The sequence below is a fragment of the Lagopus muta genome, chromosome 2, assembly GCF_023343835.1.
Source record: "Lagopus muta isolate bLagMut1 chromosome 2, bLagMut1 primary, whole genome shotgun sequence".
NCBI classification, from domain to species: Eukaryota; Metazoa; Chordata; class Aves; order Galliformes; family Phasianidae; genus Lagopus; species Lagopus muta.
In genome coordinates, this window is record NC_064434.1 from 105,236,095 (window position 1) to 105,256,803 (window position 20,709).

Sequence of the window (20,709 nt, forward strand, 5' to 3'; positions counted from 1 at the left end):
CTCTGCCGCATGCGCGGTGCGGGGCGCGCAAGATGGCGGCGGCGGCGGCGCTGTGCCGGGCCTTCGGGGCGCTCGCGGTGTCGGTACCTCGCGCGGCCGTCGCCCGGGCCATCGTGCCGCCGCCGCCGCCGTTTCCTCCCGGTGGTGCTCTGGCGGCCGCCCGGCGCGGGCTGTGCGGCTCCACGCCGCTCTGCACCACGGACCCCATGTGGAAGTGCCGCGTCAAGTACACGGTGCGGCCCGTGGGCATGAAGAAGACGGGCGGCCGCGATCACACAGGTGGGAGGGCGAGGCCAGGGGACAGCGGGAGGGACGGCAAAGGGGGCGCGGCTGGAACCGCTCTCCCGGCCCGCAGGGCGCATCCGAGTGCGGGGCATCGGCGGGGGACACAAACGGCGGTACCGCATGATCGACTTCCAGCGGCTGCGGTACGACGAGGGCACTGAGAAGGTCATCGCCGTCCGATACGACCCTTGCAGGCGAGTGCTGGGTCGGGCGTGCTTCGTCTGCAGCACACGGACTGCGGGGAGCTGAGGGAACCGCGGCTGTTCGGTCTGGAGAAGAGGAGGCTCAGGGCAGACCTCGTGGCTCTGCAACCCCCTGAAAGGAGGCTGTGTGAGGCGGGGTCGGCCTCTGCTGGCAGGGAACGGCCATAGGATGAGAGGGGATGGCCTCACGTTGTGCCAGGAGAGGTTTGGGTTGGCTGCTAGGAACAATTCCTTCTCCAGAAGTGATTCTGCACTGGCACAGCTGCCCAGGGAGCGGTGGGGTCACCTGGAGGAGTCCCAGAGCCGTGGGATGTGGCACTGAGGGATGTGGGCAGTGGCACGGTGGGGTTGAACTGGGTGACCTTAGTGGGCTTTTCTGGAACTAATGATTCCATGGTTATGGGCTGACAGATAGACTTTGTGTCCTCAGTGTTTTTTTCCAACCTTAATGAGCCTGTGATTCCATGTGCAGGTCAGCTGACATTGCCCTGGTAGCTGGTGGCAATCGGAAGCGCTGGATCATCGCCACAGAGAACATGCAGCCCGGGGACCTGATCAAGAACTCCTCACACATTGGAAGGATGGCAGGTGTGTCCCCAACCCCGAGCCAGCCCTTCCTGCAGCCTGTGAGTTGCCTCGCTCCAGCTCACAGCTTTGCCTTGCAGTGTTGGCCAAGGAAGGGGACGCCTACCCGCTGGGGGCCCTGCCTGTGGGCACGCTCATCTGCAACTTGGAGAGCCACCCTGGGAAGGGAGCGCAGTACATCCGGGCTGCCGGTGCGTCACACAGGGGGTTGCTGTCTTCTCCCTGCATTTGGGTGCAACACAGCCCTCCAGAGGGGTGGAACAGTGCTTCCTGACGATGCCCTGAGGTTTCTTCCTCAGAAAGAGGTGGCAGTGGCTTTAGGGCTTTGTCCCACTGCTCAGCACAGCTGCCTCCTCTCACCTGCTGCAGGGACCTGCGGAGTGTTGCTGAGGAAGGTAAACGGGACGGCCATCGTGCAGCTGCCCTCCAAGAGACACATGCAGGTGGGGGAGCCGTGCCGTCCCCATCCTGACAACCCGGGTGCCAGCAAGGAGGCTCACAGCTTTTTTCCATCCTCCAGGTGCTGGAGACCTGTGTGGCCACAGTGGGCCGCGTGTCCAATGTCGACCACAACAAGCGGGTGATCGGAAAGGCCGGCCGCAACCGCTGGCTGGGCAAGCGCCCGCACACAGGCTTATGGCATCGCAAGGGCGGCTGGGCTGGCCGTAAGATCAAGCCGCTTCCACCCATGAAGAGCTACGTCAACTTGCCCCGCATCACAACACAGTAGTGAGGCCAGGGCCAATAAAACGTTCTGCACACCAGCGCTGTTGTGTTACCGCTGCCCTTCCTGAGTGGGAGAGATGGGTGCTGGGCCACAGACTGCTGTAGCTGTCTGGAGCCTTGCTGGGCTTGGGGCTCCACAAAATCAGGTAGTCTGACGCTCTCCTGCCTGGACACTTAGAATCATAGAATCTTATGAGTTGAAAGGGACACTTAAAGGCCATCTATTCCAACTCCCCTGCAATCTACAGCTCAATCAGGTGCTCAGAGCCCCATCCAATGCAACCTTGAATATTTCCAAGGCTGGAACTTCCACCACAGCTCTGGGCAACCTGGGCCGTTCACCACCCCTATAAAAAAATCTTTTTTCCTTGCATCCAGTCTAAACCTCTTTTTTAGTTTGAAACCATATTCCCTTTGTCCTATCACATTGTCCTAAAGCTAAAGAGTCTTTCCCCTCCTTTCTTACACCCCCTAGTCAGGTACTGAAGAGCTGCTTTCAGGTCTCACAGAGCCTTCCCTTCTCCAGGCTGCACAGCCCAGCTCTCAGCCTGTCCTCACAGGGAGGTGTTCCATCCCTGGGCTCATTTTTGCAGCTCTCCTCTGCACACTCTCCAACAGCTCCATGTCTCTCCTGTACTGAGCACTCCCCATCTGGTCACAGTGCTCCAGGTGAGGTCTCACAGCACAGAGCAGAGGGGCAGATCCCCTCCCTCACCCTGCTGGCCATGCTGCTTTGGATGTAGCCCAGGATGTGGTTAGCTCTTTGGGCTGTGAGGGCACAGTGCTGGCTTACATCCAGCTGTCATCCACCACTATTGCTGGGTCTTTTTCAGTAAGGCTATGCTCCATTCTTATATCCTCATTTTGTACTGATAGTCAGGGTTGCCACAGCCCAAGAACAAGACCTCGCACTTGGCTTTGTTGAACCTTGTGGGCTTCTCCTGGGCCCCACTGCTCAGCCTGTCTAGGTCTCTGGTGGCATCCCATCCCTTGGGTGTGTTCACCACACCACACAGCTCAGTGTCACCTGCAAACTGCCGAGGGCACTCCTGATCCCACTGACTCCATGTCACTGATGTTAAAGGTCACAGATATTGACCCCCGAGGGACCCTGAATCACAGAATCACAGAATCACAGAATCACCCGGGTTGGAAGGGACCCCAAGGATCATGTAGTTCCAACCCCCCTGCCTAGCAGGGCCACCAAACATACACATTCAGATCAGGTTGCCCAGGACCCCGTCCAACCTGGCCTTGAACACGTCCAAGGACGGGGCATCCACAACCTCCCTGGGCAGCCCGTTCCAGGGCCTAACCACTCTCCTAGTAAAGAACTTCCCCCTAACATCTAACCTAAATCTTCCCTCCTTCAACTTAAAACCATTTCCCCTAGTCCTGCTGTTGTCAGCCCTTTTGAAGAGTTTACTCCCCTCCTGGGTGTAGGTTCCCTTCAGGTATTGATAGGCTGCAATGAGGTCACCCCGCAGCCTTCTCTTCTCCAGGCTGAACAAGCCCAACTCCCTCAGCCTGTCCTCATAGGGGAGGTGCTCCAGCCCCCTGATCATCTTAGTCGCCCTCCTCTGGACCCTTTCCAAAATCTCAATGTCCTTCTTGTACTGAGGGCTCCACACCTGGACACAGTACTCCAGGTGGGGCCTCACAAGAGCCGAGTAGAGAGGGACAATCACCTCCCTGTCCCTGCTGGCCACCCCTCTCCTGATGGAGCCCAGGATCCCATTTGCCTTTCGAGCTGCCAGAGCACACTGCTGGCTCATATTCAGTCTCTCGTCCATCAGGACCCCCAAGTCCTTCTCTGCCGAGCTGCTCTCAAGGACCGCTCCTCCCAGCCTGTACAGGTGCCTGGGGTTCTTCCGGCCCAAATGCAAAACCTTGCACTTTGCCGTGTTGAACCTCATCAGGTTCACCCGAGCCCAGCCCTCCAGCCTGTCGAGGTCCCTCTGAATGGCATCCCTTCCTTCCACCGTATCAACCGCACCACTCAGCTTGGTGTCGTCAGCAAACTTGCTGAGGGTGCACTCAATTCCCTCATCGATGTCATTAATAAAGATGTTAAAGAGCACCGGTCCCAAGACAGACCCTTGGGGGACACCACTTGTTACCGGCCTCCACCTGGACATAGAGCCATTGACCACCACCCTCTGTCTGCGGCCTTTCAACCAATTGCTTATCCATCGGGTCGTCCACCCATCAAATCCACTTCCCTCCAATTTGGAGATGAGGATGTGGTGGGGGACCATGTCAAAGGCCTTGCTCAGGTCCAGGTAAATGACATCGGTCGCCTTCCCTTCGTCCACCAATGCCGTCACTCCATCATAGAAGGCCACAAGATTAGTTAGGCATGACCTTCCTTTGGTGAAGCCGTGCTGGCTGTCTCGGATCACATGCTCATTCTTTATGTGACTGAGCATGTTGTCCAGGAGGATCTGTTCCATGATCTTCCCAGGCACGGAGGTGAGACTCACCGGCCTGTAGTTCCCCGGGTCCTCCCTGCTCCCCTTCTTGTATATGGGAGTGACGTGACCCTTCCTCCAGTCGTCCGGGACCTCACCTGACAGCCACGACTTCTCAAATATGATGGAGAGCGGCTCGGCAACCACCTCGGCAAGCTCCTTCAGGACCCTGATTGGCACTGATCTTCATCTGGACACTGAGCCGCTGACGACCAGTTCCTCATCCATTGAATGGTTATCTTTCCAACTCGGAGAGAAGGATGTTATGGAGGACAGCATCAGTGGCCTTACTGACATCCAGCTGGATGACATCAGTGACTCTCCTAATGCAGGCCTCTGATGCAGAAGGCGTCTAGATCGGCCAGGTAGGACCCGCCCTGGGCGATTCCTTCCCGTAGGACGGATTGGTTGGAAGCTGCTCCAAGGCACCTCCTCGGTCCGAACGCCAGGCCCGGTCCGGCAGCCCCGCCTCCCAGCCAGCCGTCACAGAACAGGACCGACGCGGCAGCCGAGCGAAGGAGGCGCCACCGAGGACTCTCGGCCCCGCTCGGCTCCCGTCGGCACCGCCCGCCGCGCACGCCCCCGCCCCCCCTCCCACCCGGAAGCGGCGCCGAGCCGGGCTGGGACGGCGGCCGCGGACCATCCGGTGGCGGCGGGGCGATCGCGCCGCAGGGCGCCCCCTGGCGGGCGGGCGGACACGCCGCGCCGCTCCCCGCGTCCCTCGACGCTCCCCGCAGCGCCGTCCAGCACCATGGTGAACGAGAGGTGCGAGGGCGGGCTGCTGGTGCAGCTGGGCCCCCAGCTGCAGGCCTACCCGCAGGAGCTGCTGCGGCAGCGGCGCGGCCCCGACGGCGCCCCGGAGTACCTGGTGCGGTGGCGCGTGGTCGGCGCGGAGGAGCGGGCGGCGGGCGGCGGCGGCGGCGGCTCCTCCGCGGGGCTCCGCTCGGAGAGCGTGGCCATGTGGCTGTCGGCGGAGGAGGTCCGCGCCGGCTGCCCGGCGCTGCTGGGCGAGGGGCAGCGGGCGGGGCCGCGGGCGGAGGAGGAGAGGGCGCCCGGCCCGCCGCCCGCGGCGCCGGACGAGGCGTCGCTGCTGGAGATGAAGGCCGACGTCGGGAGCCTGGTGCGGCGAGCCGGCCGGCAGCTGGCCGGCGGCGGGGCCCCCGCGTCCTCCGTCCTCCACACCGTCCGCGTGCTGAGCGCGTACGCCGGCATCGGCGCGCTGGCGGGCGCCTTCGAGGAGACGGGAGCCCTCGAGCTGCTGACGGAGATGCTGTGCCACGAGGAGAAGGCGATCTGCCGCGGCGCCGGCGAGATGCTGAGGGCTCTGGCTTCGCACGACGCAGGTGGGGGCTGCCGCCGAGGGCGCCGCTCCTTCGGTAGGGCAGGGGCTCGGGGAGCGGGGCCTTGCGGGGCCATTGGCTCTCTGCCGTCGTCGGCGTGGAGCCTCTCCTGGGGCCCCGCTGAGCGGAGGCTGATCCTGCCCGAGGCTCTCGTCAGAGAGGAGCTGCTGTGGTTCAGAGGTGCCCTATATGTTGGGTTGTCCTGAGCAACAAAGCCGATCCTTACCTGCTGCAGTCAGGCTGATTGGTGCAGCGAGGTGTGAGGGTTCTCTGTTAGGGAGCCTAAATGTTTTCTGTTGTTGTTGCAGGGAGCTGGGCTCATGTACTTCTGTCTCTGAGCCAGCAGGATGGCATCGAGCAGCACATGGATTTTGACAGCCGTTACACCTTGCTGGAGCTGTTTGCTGAGACAACATCCTCTGAAGAGCACTGCGTGTCCTTTGAGGGCATTCATCTTCCTCAGGTAGTGACAGTGGGCATCAGGCCAGGACCTGGCATTGCAAGGGCTGGCGCAGGGTCTGGGCCTGGCTCGAGGCCGAGGTGCAGTGAGGAAGCAGGAGGAGAGCCTGTCTGTGGGCAGGGTGGGCTGAGGGGAGCTGTGTTGCTGCCCGCTGTTCCGCAGGCATTGCAGAGCTGTGAATGAGCTGGTGAGGGAGTGAGGTGCTTGGCCAGCTGCGGTGTGACAGCCCTGCCTGTTGCAGATCCCCGGGAAGCAGCTGTTCGCCCTGGTGAAGCGCTACCTGTGCGTCACTTCTCTCCTGGACAAGCTCAACAGCGGCGAGGAGCAGAGCGAGGAGCGGCAGAAGAGCAGCCGTGTGAAGCAGGAGTTTGAGTTCAGCATGGCTATGGCAAACCTCATCTTGGAGCTGGTGCACGTGATGGGCTGGGACCACAGCCACAAGCCGGAGTCACCATCCCAGCAGGAGACGAAGCCTCGCACCTCCCGCTCCATCTTCCAGCACCAGCCCACATCCTCCAGCGCTGCTCCAGCAGCCCCTGCTCCTGCACCAAATGAGCCCAGCACCTTCAAGACACGCTCAGCCTTCCCAAGCCGCAGCAGCTATGTGGAGTATGTGCAGGCAAACCTGATGCACGGCATGCGGGTGCGCATGCTGGAGGACTACGAACAGGTCAGCGCAGGTGATGAGGGTGAATTTCGTCAGAGTAATGATGGCACGCCGCCTGTGCAGGTATCTGCTGCTGGGAGGATGGGGCTGTTGGGGGACATTGTGTGGCGTGGAAAATACCTTAGCCTTGTGTGGGAGCAGTGGGGCTTGCCATGCATTTCCTCAGTCATGTGTGGTTTTGGCTCTCCTCTGCAGGTGTACTGGTATGCCTCAGGCTGCACGTACTGGGTTCACTGGCACATGGTGGAGATCATTGGCTCTTCTGGGCAGGAGGAGCATGAGGGCCGAGAGAAGGTGTCCACTCTGAGATACAGCCACAAGCTGGTAGCAGGTAAGCATCAGGCCAGGTGGGCACGCAGCTTATTCTCAGATCCAGGTCTAGAGGGAATAATTTGGCACAACAGGTGCCTAGTTTTGGCCCCAAGGGGCTTCAGAGAAGACTGCAGTCCCCACCTGCCCCACTCCAAGGCTCTGCTTCCAGCTCTGCTCCCTGCCTCTTGCTGCCCTCTTTATCACCTCCCTGTCCCTCACTGGGACGGATCGGGGAGGTCCTCACTGTGGGAGTGAGGGCTGTGCAGCAAAGGATGGCTCTGCGGAGGGAAGCTGACGGTGCCTTTCCTCTCTCTGCTGTCCTGCAGCTGCACAGCCGCTTTTCTCCAAGCCCCCGGGGGGGCTGTACTCGCTGCCTTACGTGGGGGAGCGGCCGAGCAGAGCCGCAGCGCCCCTGAGCCGCGCTGAGTGGTGGGAGCTGCTCTTCTTTGTGAAGAAGCTGGAAGCGCAGGAGCAGGAGGAGATCGTCCGACTCATCCAGCGGGAGCGCGCTGAGCAGGTGTGGGCCGCAGCGGCACGGGGAAGCCCGAGGGAGCGGGCGCGCGGTGCTGGGGAAGGGTCTGGGGCTCTGTGTCGGTGCAGCACCTCTGTCTGGTTGGACCCGGGCCGTCCCAGGGGCGCGGGGTCCGTCGTGTGTCCGTGCGGGTTGACGTATCTCCGTCCACGCAGCCGTCGGAGCCGGCCGAGGACGCCCTGCTGCAGCTGCCGGTCCCTGCGGAGCTGGCCCAGAAGGTGCTGCAGGACCTGGAGAAGCGGCTTCGGGGCAGCGCTCAGAGCGAGCTGCGCGGCTCCCGTGTGTACGCCGAGCACCTGGGGAGTGCGGCCGAGCAGCGCGGCGGGGGCGGTGCCACGGCGTGCTCAGAAGGCGATGAGCCCGGAGCTGTGCCGGCCGAGGTGGCGAAGGAAGAGCTTTCCGCAGCCGCGGCCCTCAGGTCGGATTCCCAGCTGTTCCGTGAGCTCCTGGAGAGGGAAGGGCTGCGCTTCTCGCGGGCGGCGGAGCGGAGCGAAGGTGAGGGCCCGACCGAGGGAGGCTGCGGGCGCGGGAGGAGGCGGCCGGTGGGTGCCGGGGCTGCGGGCCCATCTCTGGGAGCTGCCGCGGGTGCTGCTGGCGACGTCGCGGCCTCCCTCCCTCCTGCAGCGTGGGGCGGCTGCGAGGGCGGCTGCCTGGCCGAGGTGCGGCGCGTGGCGGACGCGATCCTGCGTGGTGACTGCGAGGCGGAGCTGCGCGCGGCCGGGCTGCGGCACGTGGTGAAGGTGCTGGAGGAGGACCGGGAGCAGGAGCGGCACTGCAGGGAGGCCCAGGGCGGGCCGGGGACCAGGTGCGGGGCTGAGAGGGGCGGCTCTTGCGTCACTGTGCCCCAGGTGGGCTCGCGTGGAGCGATCCGAGCGTGGTGGGGCGGCATGGGCAGGAGAAGGCGGCTCTGGGGGTCCCTGCTGAGGTGCCCTTGGCCGCGCAGGGAGAAGCTGGTGAAGGCGGTGGTGGAGCTGCTGGGCGCTGTGGAGGCCGAGTCGTGCGCGGTGGCGCTGGTGATGCGGCTGGTGGCCCTGCTGATGGAGAGGTGTGAGTGGTGTGTGCCCTTCGCCACAGAGGGAGGTGTGCGGGCGGTGCTGGCCTGCATGCGGCAGCACGTGGCCTCGGCCCTGGTGCAGCAGGCCGGCCTGGCGGTGAGTGCGTGCGGGAGCTCAGGGGTTGGCGGGGCCCGCTTTGGTGCCCGCCGCCTGCTGAGCTGCTGCGGGCCATGCAGGCCCTGAAGGTGCTGGTGGGAGCCGGAGGCGCCGGCGGGAAGCCGTCGATGCTGAGCCACGCCGACGCGCAGATGATGCGGGAGATCTTTGCCAGCATCGGCTCTGCCTGCGGCGAGGGCTCACCCGGCCTGCTGGCTGCCATCCCCGCTGCCATCCGTGCCATGCAGGGCGTGCCAGGGTAGGGACGGGGCTGGGCGAGTCCTGGGGAGCTCCGCAGCTGGGGAGGAAGGCGCCCACATGGCCGCATCCCCGCAGGGGCTCCTCGGGCGTGCAGAACGGGCTGCTGGTGGTGAGGATGCTGGTGGATGGGCACCGAGGCCTGGCAGAACAGCTGGTGGGCTGTGACCTCCCTGCGGTGCTGCAGAGCTGCTGGCGGGCCGGGCGGGACGCCGGCTGCCCCAACGCCATGCTGGCCCTGGGCATCATCAACCGCCTGGCGGAGCACCGGCTGTCCTGCAGCCCCGAGATGCCAGGTACTGCGCGGGCAGCCCTCCGTGCCACGGCCCCGCAGGCGGGGGCTGAGGATCCCGTCGTGTGCTGCCTGTCCCACAGGCACCGAGGCCCTGCTGCTGGAGGCGAGGGAGGCACGGGTGCCTGCAGGCGGCCTGTGGGACGGCGCGCTGCCCGAGGACGTGGTGGTGGCCCTGGAACGGCAGCTCTGCGGCGTGGCCGCCATGCCTGCGGGTGAGGCATCCCGGCAGCTGCAGGAGCGCCGCTGCTTCCGTCCGCTGCTGCGCAGCCTTGAGCTGCCAGGGGTGGAGAAGGCCATGGGGCTGCGGATCCTCAGGTGGGGCTCGGTCAGGGTGTGGGAGCCCAGGGCAGGGCCGCCTCATGCCCCAGCCTGAGCGTCGCCGTGTGTCGTGCAGAATCCTGAGCGTGTTCCTGGACGGTTACCGGGAGGATGCGCTGCCCTGGCATGAGTGCGTGGAGCCGTGCCTGTCCTTCCTGAGCGCCCACAGCGGTGACCGTGAGGTGAGAGGGCCCCGGTGCTCCCGAGGGCAGGGAGGGCTGTGCTGCGTGCCGCCGGCTCAGGGCCGTGTCCCCACAGGTGGTGCAGGAGGCGGTGGGCTTCCTGCACCGCCTGGCTACTGCCAGCAAAGACTGCGCCGTGGGGATGTGCCGAGCGGGCGCCCGTGAGGCTGTGGCCAAAGCCCTGGACAAGCACGGCCCGGCCCTGCCGCTGGCACCGGCCCTGCTAGAGCTGGTGAGAGACTGCGAGAGGCACGCCGCGCTCTACAAGAAGCTGACGGGCAGCATCTTGGCCGGCTGCATCCAGGTGGGCTGGGTATCCAAGCTACCCGGCTTGGGGTGAAGGATGCGGCCCCCACTGACGGCATGGCCCCATCCCCAGGTGGTGCTGGGGCAGATTGAGGAGCACCGCCGCATCCAGCGGCCCATCAGTGTCCCCTTCTTTGACATCTTTCTGCGCAACCTGTGCCGAGGTGAGCGCGAGTGGGAGCCGGGCCCCGTGCCGGTGTGTGTCCCAGCAACAGCTGGAGGCTGCGTGTGCTCTCCCTGCAGGCTCCAGCGTGGAGGTGAAGGAGGACAAGTGCTGGGAGAAGGTGCAGGTCTCCTCCAACCCGCACCGCGCCAGCAAGCTGACGGACAGGAACCCCAAGACCTACTGGGAGTCGAACGGCAGCACCGGCTCCCACTACATCACCATCCACATGCAGTGCGGGGTGGTGGTCAGGTAGGGCTGTGCGGGGAGGAGATGGCTGCGGGGCTCCACGCGTGCTGTCCCTGAGGCCCCCCGCTCGGGCTGCTGGAGGTGGGTGGGGGCTGCGGGGCAGCTCTGTGTTTGCCTCGCCGCAGGGAGATGAGCATGCTGGTGGCCAGCGAGGACTCGAGCTACATGCCGGCCCGCGTGGTGGTGCTGGGAGGGGACAGCCCCGCTGATGTCCGTACGGAGCTGAACGCAGTGAGTTGCACCAGTGCTGCTGGGCCGTGAGCTGATCCCGGCCGTGGCTGCACAAGGGCTGACCGGGAGTGCGAGGGTGGCTGCTGTCACTGCCCGCGCTGAGAGCTGCCGTGTGCCCACAGGTGACCGTCCTGCCCTCGGCCAGCAGGGTGGTGCTGCTGGAGAACATGACGCGTTTCTGGCCCGTCATCCAGATCCGGGTGAAGCGGTGCCAGCAGGTGGGAGCTGCAGGCAGCCTGGGGCATGGCAGTGGGTGTCAGGAATGCACCGGGAGCTCAGGGTTGTGCTTTTCCATAGGGCGGCATCGACACGCGTGTGCGTGGCATCGAGGTGCTGGGGCCCAAGCCCACCTTGTGGCCTATCTTCAAGGAGCAGCTGTGCCGGCGCACGTTCCTCTTCTGCAGTGCTCGGGCGCACGCCTGGTGCCAGGAGATCCACCAGGATCGGGGACAGCTGCTGCAGCTCTTTGGCAAGTGAGTGGTGCGTGGGCTGTGCTGTCTGTCCCTGGGGTCCCGAGGCAGCATGGGTGGTGCCGGCAGCCCGAGGGGGCACCGTGGGGCTGAGTCCTGCCCTGGGAGGAGTGGGGCTGCAGCAGTCTCCCGCCTGCTGAGGGGCGGAGCTGGGAGCGATCCCTGTCGCCCCCTGGCCTGGCGAGGCGGTTCCATGTGCGGTCGGTGGGCGTTTGGTGCCGTCCCGTGCTGACCCCTGTCTGTTTCAGGCTGAACCGGGCATTACAGCACGAGCAAGACTTCGCCGACCGCTTCCTTCCCGATAAGGAGGCGGCCCGAGCCCTGGGCAGGGCGTGCTGGGAGGCCCTGGTGACCCCCGTGGTGCAGAGCATCACCAGCCCAGGTACCGCCGTCCTCCCAGGCCCTCCCCACAGTGCCCGAGGCTCCCCCTGAGTCTCTGCGTCCCGGCAGACCCGAGCGGCATCAGCCCCCTGGCCTGGCTGCTGGGCGAGTACCTGGGGAGCGCAGAGCAGTCCTGCAGTGGTGCCTTCGGTTCCTGTGTGCGGCGCCTGACCCAGCTCCTGGTGCACGTGGACCCGGGCGCGGAGCCGGCGGAGGCAGGAGCGGCCGGTGAGCGCAGGGTCGCCTTCGTGCGGGGCCGGGCAAGGGGTGGCTGCATGCAGGGCTGAGCCTCGGCCGTGTCTTGGCAGGCAGGAAGGAGGGCAGGAACAAGGAGGCGCCAGCCCGGGTGGCGGTGGCAGAGAAGTCTGGCGGCCTGCGGGACGCGGTGCGGTGCTGGCGTGGCGTGGTGCAGCAGCAGGTAGGGTGCGGGGCGGTGGGTGCCGGCTGGGCCCGTGTCGGTCCCGCTGCAGCTCACCCCTCGGCCGTGCCCGCAGGTGCAGCGGTTCCTGGAGATGTCGGGGCAGGCACCGGACGTCGTGGAGCGGTACTGCGCGCTGTACTGGCGCCTGCGCGGTGCCACGGAGGAGCTCTTTGGGCAGCGGGCCGCCTTCGTGGCAGCCCTGGGCCAGGGCTTCGCCAGGGCTCTGCAGCAGCTCTCCTTCCTGACCGCCCTGCACGTGAGTCCAGGGCCCAGCGTGGCCCTCGCCGGCGCCTGTGCACAGCTGTGGGCATGCAGCCTTGTGTGCTCACTGCCTGGGCCGGGTCACCGTGTCCCCTTCCGAGTGCTCCGGGGCTCCCTGTGGTCCCTGGGTCCCCGCTGCAGCTGCCCTGTGCCCACGTGTCCATTCCTGTTCCTGCACAGGTGAGCGAGCGGTTCGCCCGCTACCTGGACAGGAAGGTGCAGGAGCTGCACGGGGCCACGGGCAGCACGGGGCAGCTGCAGCAGATCCTGGAGCCCTTCGTTATCTTCGGCGGCCTGGAGTTTGCCCACACCTTCGAGCACTTCTACCGGTGAGTGCACTGCCCCTGCTGTGCCCTGCAGAGGGAAGGGCTGCGGGGCTTCGTGGCCGTGCAGGGGCCTGTCCTGGCTGTGGTGGGGCCAGCAGCCGCATGGCTGAGTTAGCCCTGACCCGCGGCTGTGGCAGGCTGTACCTGGGGGACCGGCTGCTGGTGCAGGGGCCCTCCTGGCTGGAAGGGGCCGTGGTGGAGCAGATGGGGCCGTGCTTCCCCCGCCGCTTCCCCCAGGAGATGCTGAGTGACCTGGCGGAGTCAGAGGAGCTGCAGCGGCTCTTCCACCTCTTCCAGCTGCAGGAGCGAGACCGGCAGCTGCTAGAGTGCAGTCTGGGTGCTGAGAGCCCTGAGGCTGAGGTGAGGGGCAGAGGGCTGGGGCCGGGGGCTGCCCCGTTCTGGCGGGGTCCTGGGCCCGTCCTGAGCTGCCCTCCGTCCCCAGGCTCTAGGGGAGGCCCCCATGGCAGATACGCTGGAGGTGGAAGTGCTGGTGCTGTCCCCGCGCTGCTGGCCCGTGTCCCAGCTGTGCTACATGGAGGAGCCCCGGAGGTTCTTCCCGGCAGCGCTGAGCTCCCCGCTGGATGAGTTCACGGCCTTCTGGCAGCACAGTGAGTGCAGTGGATGTGGGGCTGGGGCTCCCAGCCGGCGGTGCGGGGGCACGGGGAGCGCCTGCGAGGCTGACGCTGCCCTGGCAGGCCAGAGCCGGCTGGGCTGGGGGTGTGCGAGGCCCCGGTGGCTGCAGTGGACGTGGCTGGGCCACGCTGAGCTGCGCTTCGGAGACTGCGTCCTCCACGTGTCCACGCTGCAGATGTACATCCTGCTGCGCTTCAACAGCACTGAGGTAGGAGCCGGGGCCGTGGGGCCAGAGGGACGTGGCTGGTGCTGCCTTCTGGGGGTCTTCCAGCAGTGTTTGTGGCAGGGATGTTCCTGCCTGGCCATCGCTCTCTGTTCCTCTGCAGGAGGTGGCGGTGGAGGCTCTGCTGCAGGCGACGGGGCTCCCTGCCGAGCTGGTGCACCAGGCCCTGGCCCCGCTGACCCACGGTGATGGCATCCTGGTGCAGAGCTGCACGCAGGGGGGTGAGTGTGGGGCTGGGTATCCCTGGGGCAGTGCTGGCCTGGCTCCTTGTGGTGCTAGGTGGGGAAGTGGGAGTTTGAGATGTAAGTAATTGGGCTGGGTGCATCTGGCTGCTGACACCTGAATCTGGGTGTGAGGTTAGGGCAGGAAGCTGGAGCCGGCTGTGGGGTTTGGAAATGGCATGTGGGGGCCCAATCTCTGTGATTGGCTGGGTGTGAGGTCTTTGCATGGTGTTGAGTATTGTGTGAACGTGATGGGCTTGAGGCTGTGTGGGGGGGACTGGGATCAGGGTGGGAGCTACAGAGGCAGCAGCGGGAGGCCCCAGGTTGGCTCCAGCAGCCACACAGGCCTCCTGGGGCTCCTTCAGGGACCAGCTCGGGGCCTGGCTGACCGTGGGCCGGGTGCAGCTCCAGGTGCCCTGCGGCTGAACCGGGCGGCCCTGGCCCATGCCTCTGGCCGCCAGCTGAGGCTGCTGCCCCGGCAGAGGTACCTGCGGGCAGAGAGGGCTGAGAGCAGTGCCTTGGAGAGGAAAAGGAATGTCCTCTGCTGCCTCATCACCCGCATCCTCAAGGCGGAAAAGCAGCTGCACATCGATAACTTGGTGTTTAAGGTACAGAGGCTGAAGGTGTGGGGGGCAGAGAGGGGCTGCCGGGTGATGAGTGAAGAGTGATGCGTTCTTGTGCTGCTGCAGGTGATCGATGCCTGTGAGAAGGGTGAGCTGGGGCCAGGCCTGCAGTTCCTGAGCTTCTGCTGTCACAGTGTGGACGTGCTGTCCTGTGTCCTGCACCTGCTGAACCAGGGCTACCTCCGGCGCCAGGACGAGAGGCCTCACATCCTGGAGTACGTCTCTGCTGAGCCCCCACCAGCCCTATCCCAGGCCCAGCCCCAGGTTGCCTTCCAGACTGTAGAGATCAAGACAGCAGCAAACCCAGCCTCTGCTGAAAGGAGACAGACATTCTCCACCTTTCGGTAGAGAAGGACTGAGCTGGCAGGGCATGAGCTGAGCCCAGTCCATCACTTCTGGTGGACTTGGGGCTTTAGAGGGAATAAACAAGCTTGGCTGCACATCTTCTAACGTGTCAAGAGAGCTGCAGCTGACCCTGGGCTTGCGAGGACAGATGTTACCCTCAGCCCTACCTTCTGGAGGGGCAGCAGGAGCCAACCTGCCTTTGCATTGTTGCCCTTGGGCACAGAGGGAACTACACAGCCCTGCCATAATGGTACCAGCATTAATTTATTAAAATTAATCCTGAAAAGTAACCGTACAATAAATTTAAAAAAAATAGAATCTTGTAAAAAAAAAAAAAAAAACCAAAAAAAAAAACCAACAAAAATCCAGGTGCCCCCATGCTCTACCTCCAGCTGGCAGCACTGTGGGGCAGGGCTGGCCAGGACATGGACGTGACAGTGGCAGCAGCACCGGGGCTGCACAGGGACAGGGGAACTGCTGAGGCTCAGCCCCATGGGGCGGGCCTGGCAGCCTGGTCTGGTGAAGGGCAGGTGGAGGGGCCCTGCTCAGCACTGGCCCCCACCCTGCACAGCTCCACTCTGGCTCCAGCGCTGGGATACTGCCCAGGCCCAGCCCAGCTGGGGCCCTGGCAGCTGCAGAGCTGGGGGAGAGGGGACCCAAAGCCCAGTCAGGCTCGTGGCTGGTGCCAGCCCTTGTCCCAGGCTGCTGTGGGGGGGCAGGGGAGGCAGATGGCGTGGTGCCCTGGCTGGTAGCGGAGGATGCACGGACCCAGTCTCAGCGGCCTCACCTTCATGGATCTTGGCTCACAGGGAGTGGTGTGGGTGTGGTGTTCCCTCTTCAGGGCCATGGAACAGGGGCATGGGAGCACCTCTGTCTCTGTGCCTCCTCCCATAAACCCTCCACAGCTCTGCTTCAGGACTGCACCGCATCTCACACGCTCTTTGAGTAGCCGAAGATGCCCACGGGGAGGTACTTGACGTGTGTTGGCCACTGTGCTGCCAGCTGGAAAAACTTCACATCGTTCCATTCCACCCCATCTATGGAGACTGACAGGAGATAGCGCAGTAAGGCACAGCCCTACCCCGGGCAGCCAGGGCTGCCTGGCTGGGTGTCCTTAGAGGCTAATGCCTGTCCTCACCTCGCAGCATGGTGTTCTGGTGCTTGGCTGTGCAGATGAGGCGTGTGATCCCTTCGATGACTTGGCTTTTGGGTTCTAGGTCCTTCTCTTTTGGTTTCTTGCTCAGGAACATCACTGAGGGCCAGAGACACAATGCCAGTGTTAGCAGGTACCCACTGGGCAGTGGGTGGCAGCCTTCACCCCAGGGAAGGCTGCCTTCTCTCAGCCTGCCCTCCCACTGCCTTTGGTGCAACTGGCTGTGGCCCCGCACTGCAGAGCACCCCAGGATAGATTTACCTTTCTTGTTCTTCTCCTTGGTAACCACAGTCATGGCCATAGTGCTGGGCGGCACCAGCTCCCCGACGCCGGGGATGCGGCTGACCTGGAGCGAGCGGAAGTTGCTCTTGAGTGTGTTCTTGATGCCCGTCTCCCGCTTTTCGCCCTCCTTCTTCCTATCCAGCCCTTGTGTTGTCCAGTAGTCCACCTGCAGGCCCATCACCTCTACACCAGGGCTCAGAGACCTGGAAAAGATGGGCAGCACCCCATGGCCCAGCTGCAGCCTGCCCTGGGAGCACACTGGCCCCATAACCCTAGGATGCAGCAGCCTGGCCAGAGAGCACCTCCAAGTCTCCTGCGCCAGCCCCAGTTCCTTACCCAGCACCTGAGAGGCCGCTGCTGACAGATGGGGAGGGTGGTGGGGTGCTCACAGTCTCCTTGCCGTAGGGGGATGCACTGCCAGCAGCTGGCACCGAGCTCAGCAGCGAAGGGGTGCAGGCTGTGGCATCATCTGAGTCCACTGCAGAGGAAACGAGGGGTTCAGGGGGACACTGACGGGACCTCACCACGGTGAGGCACAAACTGGGGGCTCACAGGAACTCACCAGAGGCACTGAAGGACTGCTCCACCAGGCCCACCTTCACAACCTACAAGGAGAGACAAGTCAGATGGTCCCCAGTGCTGGTATCAGCAGGGCTGTGCACTGCCCCTTCTCCCCCTGGAGCCCAGATGCCTGCTGGCTCCTCAACACACTTACCCCTACAAAGGGTATGAACTTCTGGCAGGAATCCTCATCAGGGCTGCACAAGGAAGAGAGGCTGGTGAGGGGCTGGGCACGCCTGCCATGCTGGCCAACCTAGTAGACCTGGGACCCCCACGCTGGCAGGGGCCAATGCTGGCTCCTGGCCACCAGGACCCTCTTTCTCTGCCCTCCCTCCCCTGGGACTCCCTGTCCCCAACATGGCAGCACAGGGCACACTACACAAGGAGGCAAGGAGTTGGCTCCTCTGGTGCTGGGAGAGGCTGGCATGCGGGAGGGCAGCCCTGCCCCGTTTTGGGGCCATGGCTCCTCTGCACAGCACAGGGGGTGGACGCACATAGGAGGGGGGAGGGAGGGCCAGGCAGCGGCACAGCAAGCACAAGCCAATACCTGATATAAAAATCAAAATAGAGACTTCTCTTCCTTGGGTGCCAGAAACCAAGAGAAGGGAGAGGTGAGAGTGCAGCCGGAACACGAGCGCCAACCCCCAGGCAGCACAGCGCTGGCTGGCGGCCCTCAGCCCAGCCCAGCCCAGGTGGTCAGACCCCATTGCTGGGGTTGCCACAGCCCCCAGTTGCTACAGAGGGGTTAGGGGGCAGCAGGTGGCCTTGCTCAGCTCATCCCCCATCTCCCTCAGCCCTGTCCCAGGCACAACCCACACTGGGGCTGCACAAGGCACCCCCAGGCCACGCTCACCTCTTCTGCTTGTAGGTCAGCATGGCCTCGGAGATGGGCAGCTGGTGAGACAGGCTGGCTCCAGCAATGAACTGGGCAACGCGGCCCGCAATGTCCACAGTGTCTGCAGGCAGAGGGAGCAGTGAGGGCCCTGGGGACAGCTGGGCACCGCCAGCCCCAGCAGCCCCACTCCTCACCTGCAGTGGGGGGCTCAGCCCTGCTGAACAGCTCCCGCCACGCTGTGTCCAGGAACAGAGTGCTGTACTTGTTATCCACCGAAGCCAGGTACTTGGCGAGAGGGTGAGAGCCTGTGTGGGGAGAAGAGCAGTGTTGGCTCTAGGCAGGGGAGCACAGCATGGTGGAGGGCATCCCAGTGGCCAGTCCAGTGGCAGCTCTCACCCAGTGGCACCAGCAGGAAACGAAGGTAGTTGAGCCAGTCAGGCGTCTTGCTGGCCAGCTGTTCCACGAAGAACCGAAGGACAACACTCAGGTAGCTCTGGTCCCCTGCCACAACTACCTTCACTGGGGGGGGCATGTGGGAGTTACAGTTACAGCTGCCAAAGGGAGAAGAAAAGAGACTGTGACGGACTCCCGTTGGAATCAGCATGCAGCAGCATGAGGGCAGGGAACGTGCCTAGCACCAGAACCCTGCTGCTGCCTATTCCCAGCTCACGTGGGCTGGAATCTCCTGCTCTTCCCCAGGCCTACACCGGCTCCTATAGCTGCACCCACAGCTCCAGTATCCCACTGAGCCCCAAGGGAACCCAGCGCCCTTCTTGGCAGCCAGAGGGAGCTGCCAGACCAAGCCCAAGCTATACTCACTATCGCTGGATACGGGAGACGGTGGTGTTGAAGGCCGCCTGGATGTCTGCCACTGAGCAGGTGGAAACGACCAGCTGCTTGTGCGCCTGGAGCTGCTCGCTCACATACTGCCAAGGGAGAGGACTTTGGATAAGCACCTGCCCAGGCCCCACTCCCCTTTGGGATGGAGCACAGCACATCCTGGGCTGAGCGCTCAAGCATCCCCACATCAGGACAGAAGGCAGAGCGTGGACATGCAGCATGCCTCGACCCAAGGAGTTTTTCTTCTGCCACAAAGCCTGCCTCGGCTGCTTCCTCTCCCCAGAGCCCAGTGCCAGCAGGGGGAGTGCAGCACCTCACCTGGGGTACCCAACAAAGCCCTGAGCACTGCGGTATGAGCACAAACCAACTGCACAAGGCACGCAGTCTGTCCCTTCTGGGACTTCTCTGGGTGTCATGCTCTGAGGATCCAGCAACATCAGCATATGGCAGATGATGGAGGAAATAGACAGACTTAAGTATGTAGCTCAGTGCTGCAAATGCACTGTTCCCCAGGGATGGGCCATGCTCTGGGCAGAGGAGGGCACAGCTGGCCAAGTCCCTGGACACCCTGCTACAGCTGAGACAAGCCTGTGGGACCCACACACATCCAGCTCTCCTCTGCCTCTACTCACCTGCCCCTGCCATTCAGCGACATTCACCAGCACGATGCTCTCTGGAAGCTGCTCATCTGAGACCAGGATTTGGTTCAGCTGATCATAAACAGATTTTCGGGGCACCTAGGACAACATCCCCACCAAGGTTAAGCCCAGCAGGGTGCCCCAGCTGTGAGCAGCTGTGACAAAAGGCCCATTGGGGCTCTCAGCAGTCAGGTCACCATCAGGTGAGATGGCACCAGGCCTCACCTGGGTGCTGTGCCACGAGTCCGGGGAGCTCTCGCTGTCCAGGCTGCTGGTGCGGCCACTCTGTCCCTTGGAGCTCTGCCGGTCCTTCACTGAGGTGCTGCGGGGACGCCACAACTGCTTGCTCTCTGCCTTGCTGTGAGCAAGAAGCAGAAGACATGACACCAGGAAGGGGAGATGTCCCACCTCCACCACTGCCCTGCTCACTGTGGGGAGTCGGTGTGAGCTTTCTCAGCAATGGCCCCGGGCCCAGAGCCACCTTACCTGGGTGACACAGCACTGGGGAGCTCAGATTTGGTTCCAGGGCCCAGCTGGGCCAGCCTGTCCATGCTGCTCTCCCTGGTGGCAGCCTCAGGGGGGGCCAGCCGGGGACACGGCTCCTCTGCAGCCAGCTCCTGAGGGCCACACATGGTCATGTTGCACACACCATGCTCCACATGCCCACGGGGACCCCAATCCAGGAGAGATCCCACAGGAGAGCAAAGGCTGCAGGGCCTCAGGGCTGCATCTCCTGCAGCCCTATCTCCCGCTCTCGCTCCAGCCCCACATGCTGTACTCACCACCACAGGGACCTCGGCTCCTGGCTCTTCCTGTGCTCGTGGCGCTCCTGGCTTCCGTTTTTCTGCTTCGCCCTGGGGGACAGGGAGCAGGATCAGAGCGGGATGGAGCGCCCTGTGTGGGGAATGACTCATGCCTGCTGTGGGACCTCGCGGAACACGTGCCCCCGCGCTCTGGGACAGCCCCAGAGGACATCCCCCTGCCTTGCCTGAAAGGCCATCACTACCTGTCTGCCTGCACTGGGAGAAAGAAGAGGAAAGAAGGGAAGGAGCAGCCCCAGGCAGGCGCTGCTGGGAGGAGCGGTCTCAGAGGGAGCTGCAGGCACTGAGGGGATGCTGGGCTGGCCGGGGAGGGAAGGGGCAGGAGGTGGTGGTGGTGGTGTAACTCACAGGGCTGCCCGACTCTTGGTCCTGCCCTTTCTGGCTGTGCAGACTGCCGATCTCAGTCTGGGAACCAGAATGAGAGACTCCCTCAAAGAAACGCCTGCAGAGAAACAGACAGACAGACAGACGGACGGACGGACAGACAGATGGGAGAGAAAAAGGCAGGAATAAGAGAGGAACAAAGTCACCACGATCCCAGCACGCCCCCGCCAGCCTATCCCAAGCACAGAGCACTGCAAAGGGGTCCCTAGTGGGACACAGGGGCAGACACCCACGTGCTCAGCAGCCTGACCAAACGATGCTCGCTTCCAGTTTCCTGGAGGCTCTGCTGGCTGCAACATTGTGGGCACAGCTGTTAGGACTTGGCCAGAGTTGCCACTGCTATCTGTTGTTCTCAACTGGATGTACCTGCAACTTTCTGCAGGTTACATGCAGAATGCTCAGGCTTCTGAACATCTTGGCTGCTTCCCTTCAACACATCTCCTTACTTGCGTGCAGCACGCCACGCTTCCAGGAACAACAGTGTTTGCTGGGTTCTTTGCTTTCACTGCTCCTACAGTGGCATTTCAATGCAGCAAGCGATGGTCCCCACAACAGAG

At 63.7% G+C, this 20,709-nt stretch overlaps 3 protein-coding genes across 7 annotated transcripts in view; 2 read left to right on the top strand and 1 right to left on the bottom strand.

Moving 5' to 3' along the window:
* Positions 1–9: 9 nt before the first annotated feature.
* Positions 10–1,837, top strand: MRPL2 (mitochondrial ribosomal protein L2). The gene is made up of 6 exons (XM_048935519.1): positions 10–279; positions 356–479; positions 961–1,076; positions 1,154–1,264; positions 1,443–1,516; positions 1,594–1,837. The coding sequence occupies exons 1-6, from the start codon at positions 33–35 to the stop codon at positions 1,801–1,803; spliced, it is 882 nt and encodes a 293-aa protein (XP_048791476.1). The 5' UTR covers positions 10–32; the 3' UTR covers positions 1,804–1,837.
* Positions 1,838–4,989: 3,152 nt separating this feature from the next.
* Positions 4,990–14,903, top strand: LOC125688881 (cullin-9-like). Of its 4 annotated transcripts, XM_048935466.1 has the most exons (29): positions 4,990–5,613; positions 5,919–6,073; positions 6,312–6,800; positions 6,933–7,068; positions 7,376–7,566; positions 7,737–8,076; positions 8,206–8,386; positions 8,525–8,732; positions 8,813–8,991; positions 9,069–9,286; positions 9,366–9,600; positions 9,680–9,785; positions 9,862–10,089; positions 10,165–10,255; positions 10,335–10,506; positions 10,629–10,734; positions 10,857–10,952; positions 11,032–11,207; positions 11,453–11,586; positions 11,655–11,813; positions 11,894–12,003; positions 12,080–12,262; positions 12,448–12,596; positions 12,731–12,953; positions 13,036–13,201; positions 13,289–13,434; positions 13,553–13,670; positions 14,076–14,278; positions 14,360–14,901. In XM_048935466.1, exons 1-29 carry the CDS (start codon positions 5,022–5,024, stop codon positions 14,639–14,641), a joined length of 5,772 nt encoding a protein of 1,923 aa, XP_048791423.1. In that variant the 5' UTR covers positions 4,990–5,021; the 3' UTR covers positions 14,642–14,901. The 4 variants fall into 4 exon arrangements, 3 of the variants coding, with proteins under 3 accessions (XP_048791423.1, XP_048791422.1, XP_048791424.1); XR_007374932.1 differs by having other exon boundaries at positions 6,312–7,068; positions 14,153–14,278; positions 14,360–14,472; XM_048935465.1 differs by having other exon boundaries at positions 6,312–7,068; positions 14,360–14,903.
* A 94-nt stretch (positions 14,904–14,997) lies between these two features.
* Positions 14,998–20,709, bottom strand: part of LOC125688887 (phosphofurin acidic cluster sorting protein 1-like) — a 43,094-nt gene continuing 37,382 nt past the window's right edge. Inside the window, exons 10-24 of one of the 2 annotated variants that reach the window (XM_048935482.1) lie at positions 20,117–20,210; positions 19,730–19,801; positions 19,434–19,564; positions 19,173–19,305; positions 18,942–19,046; positions 18,289–18,395; positions 17,866–18,020; positions 17,664–17,774; positions 17,488–17,590; positions 16,789–16,831; positions 16,636–16,678; positions 16,410–16,551; positions 16,053–16,276; positions 15,777–15,890; positions 14,998–15,684 (exon numbers count right to left, since the gene is read on the bottom strand). In XM_048935482.1, coding sequence (XP_048791439.1) covers positions 15,569–15,684; positions 15,777–15,890; positions 16,053–16,276; positions 16,410–16,551; positions 16,636–16,678; positions 16,789–16,831; positions 17,488–17,590; positions 17,664–17,774; positions 17,866–18,020; positions 18,289–18,395; positions 18,942–19,046; positions 19,173–19,305; positions 19,434–19,564; positions 19,730–19,801; positions 20,117–20,210 — 1,693 coding nt within the window. In that variant the 3' untranslated portion in view covers positions 14,998–15,568. The remainder of the gene's footprint in view (positions 15,685–15,776; positions 15,891–16,052; positions 16,277–16,409; positions 16,552–16,635; positions 16,679–16,788; positions 16,832–17,487; positions 17,591–17,663; positions 17,775–17,865; positions 18,021–18,288; positions 18,396–18,941; positions 19,047–19,172; positions 19,306–19,433; positions 19,565–19,729; positions 19,802–20,116; positions 20,211–20,709) is intronic. The other variant, XM_048935483.1, reaches the window with a different exon arrangement.

Excerpts from the sequence above, each read along its gene's own strand:
- LOC125688881 (XM_048935465.1), top strand. The coding sequence starts at position 5,022 with ATGGTGAACGAGAGGTGCGAGGGCGGGCTGCTGGTGCAGCTGGGCCCC. Across the intron at positions 8,387-8,524 it reads CAGGGCGGGCCGGGGACCAG|GGAGAAGCTGGTGAAGGCGG; the intron begins GTGCGGGGCTGA and ends TTGGCCGCGCAG. Across the intron at positions 9,601-9,679 it reads ATGGGGCTGCGGATCCTCAG|AATCCTGAGCGTGTTCCTGG; the intron begins GTGGGGCTCGGT and ends TGTGTCGTGCAG.
- MRPL2 (XM_048935519.1), top strand. The coding sequence starts at position 33 with ATGGCGGCGGCGGCGGCGCTGTGCCGGGCCTTCGGGGCGCTCGCGGTG. Across the intron at positions 1,077-1,153 it reads ACACATTGGAAGGATGGCAG|TGTTGGCCAAGGAAGGGGAC; the intron begins GTGTGTCCCCAA and ends TTTGCCTTGCAG. Across the intron at positions 1,265-1,442 it reads GCAGTACATCCGGGCTGCCG|GGACCTGCGGAGTGTTGCTG; the intron begins GTGCGTCACACA and ends CACCTGCTGCAG.